General features: G+C 48.8%; 4 protein-coding genes across 4 annotated transcripts in view; 2 read left to right on the top strand and 2 right to left on the bottom strand.

The window, feature by feature from the left end:
• LOC120998324 (aspartic and glutamic acid-rich protein-like) overlaps window positions 1-13506 on the bottom strand; it is a 2513920-nt gene that overhangs the window by 1458365 nt on the left and 1042049 nt on the right. Inside the window, exon 13 of the mRNA XM_040428985.1 lies at window positions 5516-5610. Within this exon, the coding sequence (XP_040284919.1) occupies window positions 5516-5610 (95 nt within the window). The remainder of the gene's footprint in view (window positions 1-5515; window positions 5611-13506) is intronic.
• LOC120998305 (gastrula zinc finger protein XlCGF26.1-like) overlaps window positions 1-13506 on the top strand; it is a 4064644-nt gene that overhangs the window by 3916052 nt on the left and 135086 nt on the right. The window lies entirely within an intron of this gene.
• The window catches only part of LOC120998312 (gastrula zinc finger protein XlCGF26.1-like), a 422105-nt gene that overhangs the window by 328986 nt on the left and 79613 nt on the right, over window positions 1-13506 (top strand). The gene's annotated exons all lie outside the window — the stretch shown is intronic.
• LOC120998358 (oocyte zinc finger protein XlCOF6.1-like) lies at window positions 637-2831 on the bottom strand. The gene has a single exon (XM_040429026.1). It carries the CDS (start codon window positions 2157-2159, stop codon window positions 879-881), a length of 1281 nt encoding a protein of 426 aa, XP_040284960.1. The 5' UTR covers window positions 2160-2831; the 3' UTR covers window positions 637-878.

Raw genomic sequence — 13506 nt, 5'->3', positions numbered from 1 at the left:
TTGGTTCCGTATACGTTCCGCAAAAAAAACGACATAGAAAGAAAATACGTTTGTGTGCATGAGCCCTTAAGGAGAAATAAAAAAAAACAGCAACTTTAAAATTATTTTGTGGAATTTATTTACAGCATTCACTGTTAAAAATAACATAACTTGATTATGTGGGTCAGAAAAATGATAATGACAAATTTCTATATTTTTTTTATAATTTTTTTCTTTCCTCTTGCAGGCTGTCACCTACCCAACTGACCCCCTCCTCCTCTAGACTGAAGGGGGGGATGCTTTAGCTGCTCAGCTCTCTGGATTGACAGCAGCTAGAGATATGGGCATTCCAAGCTTTCAAACAATACCAGAATGACAGCATCATCTTTAGTATAGGGGAAGATATCGTTGTTAGAAATCAGGATCCAGTGAATGGCGCTGAAAGTGAAAGCAGGTTTTACCGCGTTTATTCCCAACTCGAACAGCCATATCTCCTGCTGATGGTGCGCTAATGCTGTCTTGGTGCAAGCTTACCAGCTGTCAAACCAGACCAGGCCCATGTCTCTAGCTGCCAATCGAGCAGCAACCCTGCCCCCCCCCCCTTCTGCCCAAGCTCGGCTAGAACTATTAAGTGCTTTTCCCAGAGCACAGGCTGAGCTTGAGAAAACTGTTAGGTGGTTATTACATAGTGTAGAAACATAAAATATCTTCTTTCCTAATTGACTTATCAAGACTTTCTTTGTTTGTAAAACATTTCCCACATTCTGAACATGAATACAGCTTCCCTGCTGAATTCCTTGATGTTGATCAAAACTAGATTTTTTGGTAAAACATTCTGCGCATTTTGTACATGAATTTTTCTTGTTGCCTAAGTGAAATTGCTCATGTTTTAAAAGCACTCACTTACATACTAAACATTTTCCACAATCTGAACATGAATGTGCCTTCTCTCTTTTGTGAAATCTCTCATGAGTAATAAGATATGCTTTCCTGGCAAAACATTCTCCACATTCTAAACATGAATACGGCTTCTCTCCCGTGTGACTTCTCTCATGAATAGAAAGACTGTGTTTACTTGTAAAACATTTCCCACATCTTAAACAGGAATATGGCTTCTCTCCTGTGTGAATTCTCTCATGTGTAACAAGGCCATATTTCTGGGTAAAGCATTTTCCACATTCTGAACATGAATATGGCTTCTTTCCTGTGTGCTTTCTCTCATGTCTAGCAAGACCTGATTGATTTGTAAAGCATTTCCCACAATCTGAACATGAAAATGGCTTCTCTCCTGTGTGAATTCTTTTATGTTTAACAAGAGTTGCTTTCTGAGTAAAACATTTTCTACATTCTGAACATGAATATGGCTTCTCTCCTGTGTGACTTCTCTCATGTATAACAAGATGTGATTTACTTGAAAAACATTTTCCACATTCTGAACATGAATATGCCTTCTCTTCTTTGTGAATTATCTCATGACGACCAAGACTTGTTCTACTCATAAAACATTTTCCACATTCTGAACATAAATAAGGCTTCTCTCCTGTGTGAATTCTCTCATGTATAACAAGACCAGATTTACTTAGAAAGCATTTTTCACATTCTGAACATGAGTATATTTTTCCTGTGTGACTTCTCTCATGTGTAATGTAATCTGATCTATATCTAAAACATTTTTCACATTGTGAACAGCAATATGGCTTTTCTCCAGTATGAATTCTCTCATGTATAACAAGATGTGTTTTACTTCTAAAGCATTTTCCACATTCTGAGCACGAATATGGCTTCTCTCCTGTGTGAATTTTCTTATGCTTCCCAAGATTTGATATACTTGAAAACGATTTCCCACATTCTGAACATAAATGCAGCCTCTCTCCTGTGTGAATGCTCTGGTGTTCAACAAGTTGTGATTTTCCAGTAAAGCATTTCCCACATTGTGAACATGAATATGATTTCTCTCCTGTGTAACTACTTCTGTGTACAGGAGGATCAGACCTATACTGGTTTCCACATTCCCCAGATTCAAATCTTTTACTCTCTTTCTGCCCATTACTTGTGGTAACAATCTGTGATTGGTCAGGAGAAGGTTCCTCATTATTAGGAGGATTAGATGACAGATCTGTAATGAGAAGTAAGGGATATACAATCATAGTAACATGGTTTTCTCCATTAGAGCGCTGCATGATATTCTGATCTTCTTTATAATTCTGTGATAAGATGATGTTTCCTTCCGACTTCTTACTGGGATTTCCTATTCGGATTAAGAATGGATTTTGTCATTTGTTTTTGAAACCATAAGGTGAATACATTTATGACACTCCAGTGAGGCTGGATTTAGACAAGCATATTACAGATATCCATTTGTATACACGCATATGCCCCAGCCTGAACTCTGGTTAAATGACTACGAGTAACAGCTTAGAAAGGATATATGAACCTGTGAACTCATGTAATTTAAACCCGTGGTTAGGCTGGGACACAGAATCATGTAATATACTCATATGAATCTGAACGTAATTTTTTTTTTGCGATTGTGATTTTCTGGATTTTTCTTTTAAATTCTGTCTCTCACAGTTGAAGTGTACCTACGATAAAAATTACTTACCTCTCCATTCTTTGTAGGTGGGAAAACTTGCAAAATCGTCAGTGCATCAAAAACTTATTTTCCCCACTGAATATGTATAACGAAGAGTGCACCGAAGAAAACCTCCAATTCTACCTCCATTATACTGTTTCATACCATAAAGTACAGAACAGCCAATACTATATGTCTTTAGCCTTTATAGTGTAGAAGTAATGTCACCTATAACACCCGGCATCTGATGTCACCTACCTGAGGTATAACAGCCATTACTACATGTCTCCAGCCTTTATAGTGTAGAAGTAATGTCATCTATAACACCCGTCATCTGATGACACCTACCTGAGGTATAACAGCCATTACTACATGTCTCCAGTCTTTATAGTGTAGTAGTAATGTCATCTATAACATCCGGCATCTGATGTCACCTACCTGAGGTATAACAGCCATTACTACATGTCTCCAGTCTTTATAGTGTAGTAGTGATGTAATCTATAACACCCGGCATCTGATGTCACCTACCTGAGGTATAACAGCCATTACTACATGTCTCCAGCTTTTATAGTGTAGTAGTAATGTCATCTATAACACCTGGCTTCTGATGACACCTACCTGAGGTATAACAGCCATTACTACATGTCTCCAGCCTTTATAGTGTAGAAGTAATGTCATCTATAACACCCGACATCTGATGACACCTACCTGAGGTATAACAGCCATTACTACATGTCTCCAGCCTTTATAGTGTAGAAGTAATGTCATCTATAACACCCAGCATCTGATGACACCTACCTGAGGTATAACAGCCATTACTACATGTCTCCAGCCTTTATAGTGTAGAAGTAATGTCATCTATAACACCGGGCATCTGATGACACCTACCTGAGGTATCACAGCCATTACTACATGTCTCCAGTCTTTATAGTGTAGAAGTAATGTCATCTATAACACCCGGCATCTGATGTCACCTACCTGAGGTATAACAGACATTACTACATGTCTCCAGCCTTTATAGTGTAGTAGTAATATCATCTATAACACCCGACATCTGATGACACCTAACTGAGGTATAACAGCCATTACTACAGGTCTCCGGCCTTTATAGTGTAGTAATAATGTCATCTATAACACCCGGCATCTGATGACACCTACCTGAGGTGTAACAGCCATTACTACATGTCTCCAGCCTTTATAGTGTAGAAGTAATATCATCTATAACACCCGGCATCTGATGACACCTACCTGAGGTATAACAGCCATTACTACATGTCTCCAGCCTTTATAGTGTAGAAGTAATGTCATCTATAACACCCGTCATCTGATGACACCTACCTGAGGTATAACAGCCATTACTACATGTCTCCAGTCTTTATAGTGTAGTAGTGATGTAATCTATAACACCCGGCATCTGATGTCACCTACCTGAGGTATAACAGCCATTACTACATGTCTCCAGCTTTTATAGTGTAGTAGTAATGTCATCTATAACACCTGGCTTCTGATGACACCTACCTGAGGTATAACAGCCATTACTACATGTCTCCAGCCTTTATAGTGTAGAAGTAATGTCATCTATAACACCCGACATCTGATGTCACCTACCTGAGGTATAACAGCCATTACATGTCTCGGGGGCTTTTTCAGTATAAAACTATCAATCAGCTTGCTATTTAAAGACACAAGGCTGGAAGATAGGTGTCACAGAAGGCCACCTAGCACCATGAATTGTGGAACTTAAGTGGTTAAACTGAGTTCTCTCTGACCTCAGCCATTAGTGCAGCTCTTCAAAGTAGCCTGTTCCACCCCAAAACCAAATGCTAAGCCGAGTGTCCAGCCTGGACCATGAGAGGATGGAGAGAAGATCCTGGAGAAGATGTCTATGTGCAGTCACAGCTCCCTCCGCTCTTGCACATAACAGAGGGGTCACTGCCCGGAGTGCTCCTTTACTGCAGCTCTAAGGTGGAGCCTCACCTGAAGAAACCTCCCAACTCCCTTCCTCCATTCATTATTCCATACCTGTGGTCACATGGACTGGAATGTCCTCCTCCACCTCACTCTTACATGGGGGATCGCCCATCATCCGCTCTTCTTCATCCTCCACTTTAATAACAGTCAGATCTTCCCCCTGATTTGTCATCTGTAACAATTCAGTACAATACAGCAGACAGGTGGGAAATGTAACAGATCCACATAAGAGACCCCCACAATCTATGACCCCTCTATGACTGCAGGACCCCCCTATATAGATGTGTATAGGGCTCAGCTCCATCTACCTGATGGTTCTCTGGGAGCTTCTCCTCTGGACAGTCCTGGGAATACAGAGGATGAGGACATCTCTCGGGGGGATTTCCTTCTATGAGTCCATCTGTAGGAAACGCACAGGGAGAGATTATTACATGTGATGATGAGATGATGGGAGTAGTATCCAGGTGACCCATGATAGTCCCCCCTCCTTACCCTGCTGATTGCTCCATAAATCCGTCTCCTCTTCTGCTTCATCTTTAACCTCAACCTTAATATCCATCGGATTTTCATCCTAAAGAAGAGAAATGTGAAATAATCTTTGGTTCAATCCCTTTCTGGTCAGATTCTGGGGAGACTTCAGCTCCATATACCTGATGGTTCTTTGGGAGCTTCTCCTCTGGACAGTCCTGGGAAAACAGAGGACGTGGACATCTCTCGGGGGGATTTCCTTCTATGAGTCCATCTGTAGGAAACACACAGGGACAGGAGAGATTATTACATGTGATGATGAGATGATGGGAGTAGTAGTCAGGTGACCCGTGACAGCCCCCCTCCTTACCTTGCTGATTGCCCCATAAATCCGTCTCCTCCTCTTCATCTTTAACCTCAACCTTAATATCCATCAGATTTTCATCCTAAAGAAGAGAAATGTAAAATGGTCTTTGGTTCCATCACTTTCTGGTCAGATTCTGGGGAGACTTCAGCTCCATCTACCTGATGGTTCTCTGAGAGCTTCTCCTCTGGACAGTCCTGGGAATACAGAGGACGGGGACATCTCTTGGGGGGACTTCTCCTCCTGGAATCAGAAGCTATAGGAGATAACACACAGACTGAATACAATACTGAGCACTGAAATGCGGCAGAGGAGAGCAGGAACATGCGGGTGGATTAGGGTGGAGTTCACCCCGCTGACCTCTGAGTGTCTGGATGATTGGAGTCTGGCAGTCAGCAGCCTGGAAGTCTATGGGCAGCCGGCAGCAGTTTATGAGCCGCAGATTCACGGGACATTTTATAATTTACAGGAGAATTTCTGACCCTTCAGTTTTCTGCTTCTAATGGAAAAGAGACCGAAAGGGAAACCCCCATAGAGGGATAAGAGCTCCCCCCGATAAAAGGGCTGAAGCCCCATAGAGGGATAAGAGCGCCCCCCGATATCAGGACTGAACCCCCATAGGGGACGAGAGCGAGCCCCGATATCAGGGCTGCACCCCCATAGAGGGATGACAGCACCCCCCGATATCAGGGCTGAACCCCCACAGAGGAAGGAGAGCGCCCCCTGATATTAGAGCTGAACCCTCAATAGAGGGACGAGAGCGCCCCCCAATATCAAGGCAGAACCCTCATAGAGGGATAAGAGCGTCCCCCGATATCAGGACTGAACCCCCATAAAGGGACGAGAGTGCCCCCTGATATCAGGGCTAAACCCCCATAGAGAGAGGAAAGCGCCCCCCGATATCAGGGCAGAACCCCCATACAGGGACGAGAGCGCCCCCCGATATCAGGGCTGAACCCTCATAGAAGGATAAGAGCGTCCCCCGATATCAGGACTGAACCCCATAGTGGGACGAGAGCGCCCCCCGATATCAGGACTGAACCCCCATAAAGGGATGAGTGCCCCTGATATCAGGGCTGAACCCTCAGAGGGATAAGAGCGCCCCCCGATATCAGGGCTGAACCCCCATAAAGGGACGAGAGCGCCACGATATCAGGGCTGAACCCTCATAGAGGGATGAGAGCTGTGACAAACTGCCATTTGCCACTGGGCATTGTAGAGGACTTATGGCTAGCCTCCTGCCCTACGACTATGGCCCCGGGACATATTACCCTTCAAGAACAGAACTATGCCGCATGTCTGGACTGTTCTTAGGACCGAACGCGGTCAGCGGTGTATACTAAAGAATCTATGGAACTGTTTTGGGCAGGAAATTGTGCTTGCGGTCAGTCATAAAGGACTTCCACTTAACTTTTGATCCGCTGGAGGGATTTGTGTGATTTTTGGAAGTGTTTATGTTTGATGTAAGCTGAGTTTAAATATGTAAATATGTAATATTTTTATGGAGATGGAATGTATGGTTTTAAAGTTACAGTGTATGTTTAAAAACTGTATTTTTACTGTCTGTGATAGTTATGTTAATCCATAATTATATCACAGACAGAAAGGGAGGATTTTGTGTGTTTGGGTGGTGACTCCTGTCCTGTTGTCTCTCTGTGTGTATTGGCGATGTCCTTTGTCCTGAGAGATAATTTAATTACTTCTCGGTTGTCTCCAGGACAGAGGATATTGTGTATTCTCCTGCCTGTGATGATTGCATCAACCCAGTGTGAGGTAATTCTATCACGGGCAGAGGGGAGGATTTTGTGGGGATGTGTTGTAATATATTGATTGGTTGTATTTCAAACCCCTGTGGGCAGTACTATGTTTTTGGTTTGTGAATAAAAGAGGCTGTACGTTCATGTTCAGTTCATGTTTTTCTAACCCTTCAAAACGCAGCCTTGTCTCGTTATTGGAGGGAATTGCTGTATCACGCTGGGGATTGCTATGCTCTGCATATTCCCTGGAGGAGAGATCTTTCCCACACGGTCCTGAATGCTGGAGGTTCATTCAGGGTGGAAGGAAGACGGCGCGGCTCCAGTTAAGCTACGGCGGTTGTGGAGTCTGCGGTGGTTGTGGTGTCCAGTGCGGTGCTTGTGGTCCTCGGCGCAAGCTAGGAAGCATCCTTTAACGGAAGCGGATCCGTTACATTGGTGGCAAGCGGTGGGATGGCTTCCCTAGTGCGAGGAGCAGCATCCTGGGAACACCAAGCAAAACTGGAGTATTGGTATAGCCACGTACGGTTTGACGCTATGCTGAAGAGGCGGTTGGCTATCTACGGGCCCCACCTAACAGAGGAAATTGTACCGGAAGTGAGGAGAGAACTGGCGGAGTATCTGCAGCAGGAAGCAGAATATCGGGCAGAGATAGCGAAGTATTCCGTCCCTGCGCCCCAGCAAAAACGTGAGTTACAGGGGGCCAAAGGTGTCGTCCTTCCCCCCCAGCGGCAGTGTGTACCCCAGGGGGCCGAAGGTGTCGTCCTTCCCCCCCAGCAGCAGTGTGTACCCCAGGGGGCCGAAGGTGTCGTCCTTCCCCCCCAGCGGCAGTGTGTACCCCAGGGGGCCGAAGGTGTCGTCCTTCCCCCCCAGCGGCAGTGTGTACCCCAGGGAGCTGAAGGTGACGTACTTCCCCACCAGTGGCAGTGTGTACCCCAGGGGGCCGAAGGTGTCGTCCTTCCCCCCCAGCGGCAGTGTGTACCCCAGGGGGCCGAAAGTGTCATACTTCCCCCCCCAGCGGCAGTGTGTACCCCAGGGAGCTGAAGGTGTCCTCCTTCCCCCCCAGTGACAGTGTGTACCCCAGGGAGCTGAAGGTGTCGTACTTCCTCCCCAGCGGCAGCCTGTGTTTCAGGGAGAGGAGCGAAGCAACCTCTCTCCCCAGCGGCAGCTTACCATAACAAGGGGAGACACCAATCGCTCAGACGGCGCAGATGGGACCTTGGTCTCTGCGCCTGACCTACCGGGATGCTGGACAGCCTGTCCAGATCCCCCACTACCCTCACCAGGACAACAGGAGGAGGGGGTAAGTACAAATTCCCCTCCCCAGTTAACTCCTAACATGGCCTCAGGGTTAACAGAGGCGATGTTAACCCCTGCTGACTCCCATGTTCCTCTGGCTACTGAGCCGGACTATGGTCTCAGCACCCCAGCAGAAGAGCTGGCAGCTGGGCAGAGTGCAGTCGGCCTCTGCCCTCCCTCAAGTCCCCACAGCATGTTGCCACATCACCCCAGCAAAATACCCAGGTGCAGTAACTGTTTCTTGTGGGTGGGTCACCCTTGTACCTGTTTGTTGTGGGTGGGCTACTCGGGCATCTGGTTACTGTGGGTTGGTGGATCGACTAACGGAGGCACTGACCGACAGAAGGTCAGGTGCCTGGTTAGTCTTCCCCCCAAAGGGGAGATGTGTGACAAACTGCCATTTGCCACTGGGCATTGTAGAGGACTTATGGCTAGCCTCCTGCCCTACGACTATGGCCCCGGGACATATTACCCTTCAAGAACAGAACTATGCCGCATGTCTGGACTGTTCTTAGGACCGAACGCGGTCAGCGGTGTATACTAAAGAATCTATGGAACTGTTTTGGGCAGGAAATTGTGCTTGCGGTCAGTCATAAAGGACTTCCACTTAACTTTTGATCCGCTGGAGGGATTTGTGTGATTTTTGGAAGTGTTTATGTTTGATGTATGCTGAGTTTAAATATGTAATTTTTATGGAGATGGAATGTATGGTTTTAAAGTTACAGAGTATGTTTAAAAACTGTATTTTTACTGTCTGTGATAGTTATGTTAATCCATAATTATATCACAGACAGAAAGGGAGGATTTTGTGTGTTTGGGTGGTGACTCCTCTCCTGTTGTCTCTCTGTGTGTATTGGCGATGTCCTTTGTCCTGAGAGATAATTGAATTACTTCTCGGTTGTCTCCAGGACAGAGGATATTGTGTATTTGTCTGTCTGTGGTGATTGCATCAACCCAGTGTGAGGTAATTCTATCACGGACAGAGGGGAGGATTTTGTGGGGATGTGTTGTAATATATTGATTGGTTGTATTTCAAACCCCTGTGGGCAGTACTATGTTTTTGGTTTGTGAATAAAAGAGGCTGTACGTTCATGTTCAGTTCATGTTTTTCTAACCCTTCAAAATGCAGCCTCGTCTCGTTATTGGAGGGAATTGCTGCATCACGCTGGGGATTGCTATGCTCTGCATATTCCCTGGAGGAGAGATCTTTCCCACACGGTCCTGAATGCTGGAGGTTCATTCAGGGTGGAAGGAAGACGGCGCGGCTCCAGTTAAGCTACGGCGGTTGTGGAGTCCGCGGTGGTTGTGGTGTCCAGTGCGGGGCTTGTGGTCCTCGGCGCAAGCTAGGAAGAGTCCATTAACAGAAGCGGATCCGTTACAAGAGCGTCCCCCGAAATCAGGACTGAATCCCCAAAAACTAGATGAGTGCCCCCCCCCGATATCAGGGCTGAACCCCCGTAGAGGGATGAGAGCACCCCCTGATATCAGGGCTGAACCCCAATAGAGGGAGGAAAGCACCCCCGATATCAGGGATGAACCCCAATAGAGGGAGGAGAGCACCCCCGATATCAGGGATGAACCCCAATAGAGGGATGAGAGCACCCCCAATATCAGGGCTGAACCCCCAAAGAGGGAGGAGAGCGCCCCTGATATTACGGCTGAACCCCCATAGAGGAACGAGGGCGCTCCCAGATTTCAGGACTGAATCCCCATAGAGGGACAAGCGCGCCCCCCGATATCAGGGCTGAACCCCCAATAGAGTGATGAGCGCCCCCGATATTAGGGCTGAACTCCCATAGAGAAAGAAGAGTTCCCCCAATATCAGGGCTGAACCCCCATAGAAGGACGAGAGGGCCCCCGATATCAGGTCTGAACCCCCATAGAGGAAGGAGTGTTCCCCAATATTAGGGCTGAACCTCCATAAAAGGGACGAGAGCACCTCCCGATATCAGGGCTGAACCCCCATAGAGGGACGAGAGCACCCCTGATATCAGGGCTGAACCCCCATAGAGGGAGGAGAGCTCCCCCCGATATCAGGGCTGAACCCCAATAGAGGGAGGAGAGCACCCCCGATATCAGGGATGAACCCCAATAGAGGGAGGAGAGCACCCCCAATATCGGGGCTGAACCCCCATAGAGGAAGGAGAGCACCCCCAATATCAGGGCTGAACCCCCATAGAGGGAGGAGAGCGCCCCCCGAGATCAGGGCTGAACCCCCATACAGGGACGAGAGCACCCCCGATATCAGGTCTGAACCCCCATAGAGGGAGGAGAGCGCCCCCCGATATCAGGGCTGAACCCCCATACAGGAACGAGAGCACCCCCGATATCAGGGCTGAACTCCCATAGAGGGACGAGAGCACCCCCGATATCAGGGCTGAACTCCCAAAGAGGGACGAGAGCACCCCTGATATCAGGGCTGAACCCCCATAGAGGGAGGAGAGCGCCCCCCCCCCCGATATCAGGGCTGAACCCCAATAGAGGGATGAGAGCACCCCCAATATCAGGGCTGAACCCCCATAGAGGGAGGAGAGCGCCCCCCGAGATCAGGGCTGAACCCCCGGACGAGAGCGACCCCCCGATATCAGGGCTGAACGACCATACAGGGACGAGAGCGACCCCCCGATATCAGGGTTGAACCCCCAAAGAGGGAGGAGAGCGCCCCTGATATTACGGCTGAACCCCCATAGAGGAACGAGGGCGCTCCCAGATTTCAGGACTGAATCCCCATAGAGGGATGAGAGCGCCCCCCGTTATCAGGGCTGAACCCCCATAGAGAAAGTAGAGCACCCCATGATATCAAGGCTGAACCCCCATAGTGGGACAAGAGTGCCCCCCGATATCAGGGCTGAACCCCCATAGAGGAAGGAGAGCGCCCCCCGATATCAGGGCTGAACCCCCACAGAGGGACAAGCGCGCCCCCCGATATCAGGGTTGAACCCCCATACAGGAACGAGACCGACCCAGATATCAGGGATGAACCCCCATAGAGTGATGAGCGCCCCCTAAAATCAGGGCTGAACCCCCACAGAGGGATGAGAGCGCCCCCGATATTAGGGCTGAACTCCCATAGAGAAAGAAGAGTTCCCCAATATCAGGGCTGAACCCCCATAGAAGGACGAGAGCGCCCCCTATATAAGGTCTGAACCCCCATAGAAGGACGAGAGCGCCCCCGATATCAGGTCTGAACCCCCATAGAGAAAGGAGTGTTCCCCAATATTAGGGCTGAACCTCCATAAAAGGGACGAGAGCACCCCCTGATATCAGGACTGAACCCCCATAGAGGGAGGAGAGCCCCCCGATATCAGGGCTGAACACCTATACAGGAACGAGAGCACCCCCGATATCAGGGCTGAACCCCCATAGAGGGATAAGAGCACCCCCGATATCAGGGCTGAACTCCCAAAGAGGGACGAGCGCGCCCCCCGATATCAGGACTGAACCTCCATAGAGGGAGGAGAGCGCCCCCCGATATCAGGGCTGAACTCCCAAAGAGGGCCGAGAGCGCCCCCGATATCAGGACTGAACCTCCATAGAGGGACGAGAGCGCCCCCCGATATCAGGGCTGAACCTCCATAGAGGGAGGAGAGCGCCCCCCCCGATATCAGGGCTGAACTCCCAAAGAGGGACGAGAGCGCCCCCCGATATCAGGGCTGAACTCCCCTGACTGACAGTAATCACAGGCCTCAGAGGTGCTCAGCCCGAGACTTTTGACTACTGATCGACTGTCACATGGAGGATGTCACCTCTGCAGTGGTCACATGACCTCTTAATTGCGAACAATGCCACACAACTCTAGGCAAATGTAAGGGAGGCTAAAGGCACAGAGTGTGACGTCAGACCATTGGAAACCCTTTACATCAGCATGGTCTGAGTGCTAGACGACCTGCCAGGTACCTGACCGCACCACCAGCACAGGCGTCATCGTCTTGTATGGGCCAGGGAGCATCTATGCTGGATGAGGGAGCGGTGGGTCTCAGTGCTGTTCACTGATGAAAGTCGATTCACGCTGAGCGGAAATGATGGCCACCAACGATGTTGGAGACGTCCAGGAGAGTGCTCTGCATCAGCCACTGTGGTCACCAGACGAGCCTTTGGTGGTGGTGTCACAGTGTGGGCCGGTGTGTCTAGTCAGTACAGAACTGCCCTACACTGTGAATGGTCCAGTGACAGCCCAGACTACCTGAAGACCATCATTACTCCGGTCATTGTGCCTCTGCAGGAATAACACAGGCCTGATGTCATCTTCATGGAGGACAATGCGCCAGCTCATTGAGGTCCCATCATTAGGGAACGGCTGCTGGAGACTGGGGGACCTCACATGGAGCGGCCTGCACTTTCTCCAGACCTGAATCCCATTGAAAACCTATGGGATCAGCTGAGTCGCCGTGAAGAGGCTCGTAACTCTGTACCCCAGAACCTCAATGAACGGAGGGCCACCCATCAAGAAGAGTGGGATGCCTCAGCAGACAATAAGACGATGTGTGAAGAGCAGGAGACGTGGTTGTCAGGCTGTAATTAATGCTCAAGGACACAGGACAAGTTCTTGAGACGCTGACATGTGGCGGTATACCCAGCACCGGGGTCGGTGAGACGCTGACATTATGTGGCGGTATAACCAGCACTGGGGTCGGTGAGACGCTGACTTTATGTGGCGGTATACCCAGCACCGGGGTCGGTGAGACGCTGACATTATGTGGCGGTATACCCAGCACCGGGGTCGGTGAGACGCTGACATTATGTGGCGGTATACCCAGCACCGGGGTCGGTGAGACGCTGACATTATGTGGCGGTATACCCAGCATCGGGGTCGGTGAGACGCTGACATTATGTGGCTGTATACCCGGCACCGGGGTCGGTGAGACGCTGACATTATGTGGCGGTATACCCAGCACCGGGGTCGGTGAGACGCTGACATTATGTGGCGGTATACCCAGCACTGGGGGCGGTGAGACGCTGACATTATGTGGCAGTATACCCAGCACTGGGGGCGGTGAGACGCTGACATTATGTGGCAGTATACCCAGCACTGGGGTCGGTGAGACGCTGACATTATGTGGTGGGATAACCAGCACTGGGGACGGTGAGACGCTGACATT

This window comes from Bufo bufo, chromosome 4 (genome assembly GCF_905171765.1).
Source record: "Bufo bufo chromosome 4, aBufBuf1.1, whole genome shotgun sequence".
Classification (NCBI taxonomy): Eukaryota; Metazoa; Chordata; class Amphibia; order Anura; family Bufonidae; genus Bufo; species Bufo bufo.
The sequence above is the reverse complement of the archived record's forward strand: the minus strand, read 5'-3'. Positions and strand labels throughout refer to the sequence as shown.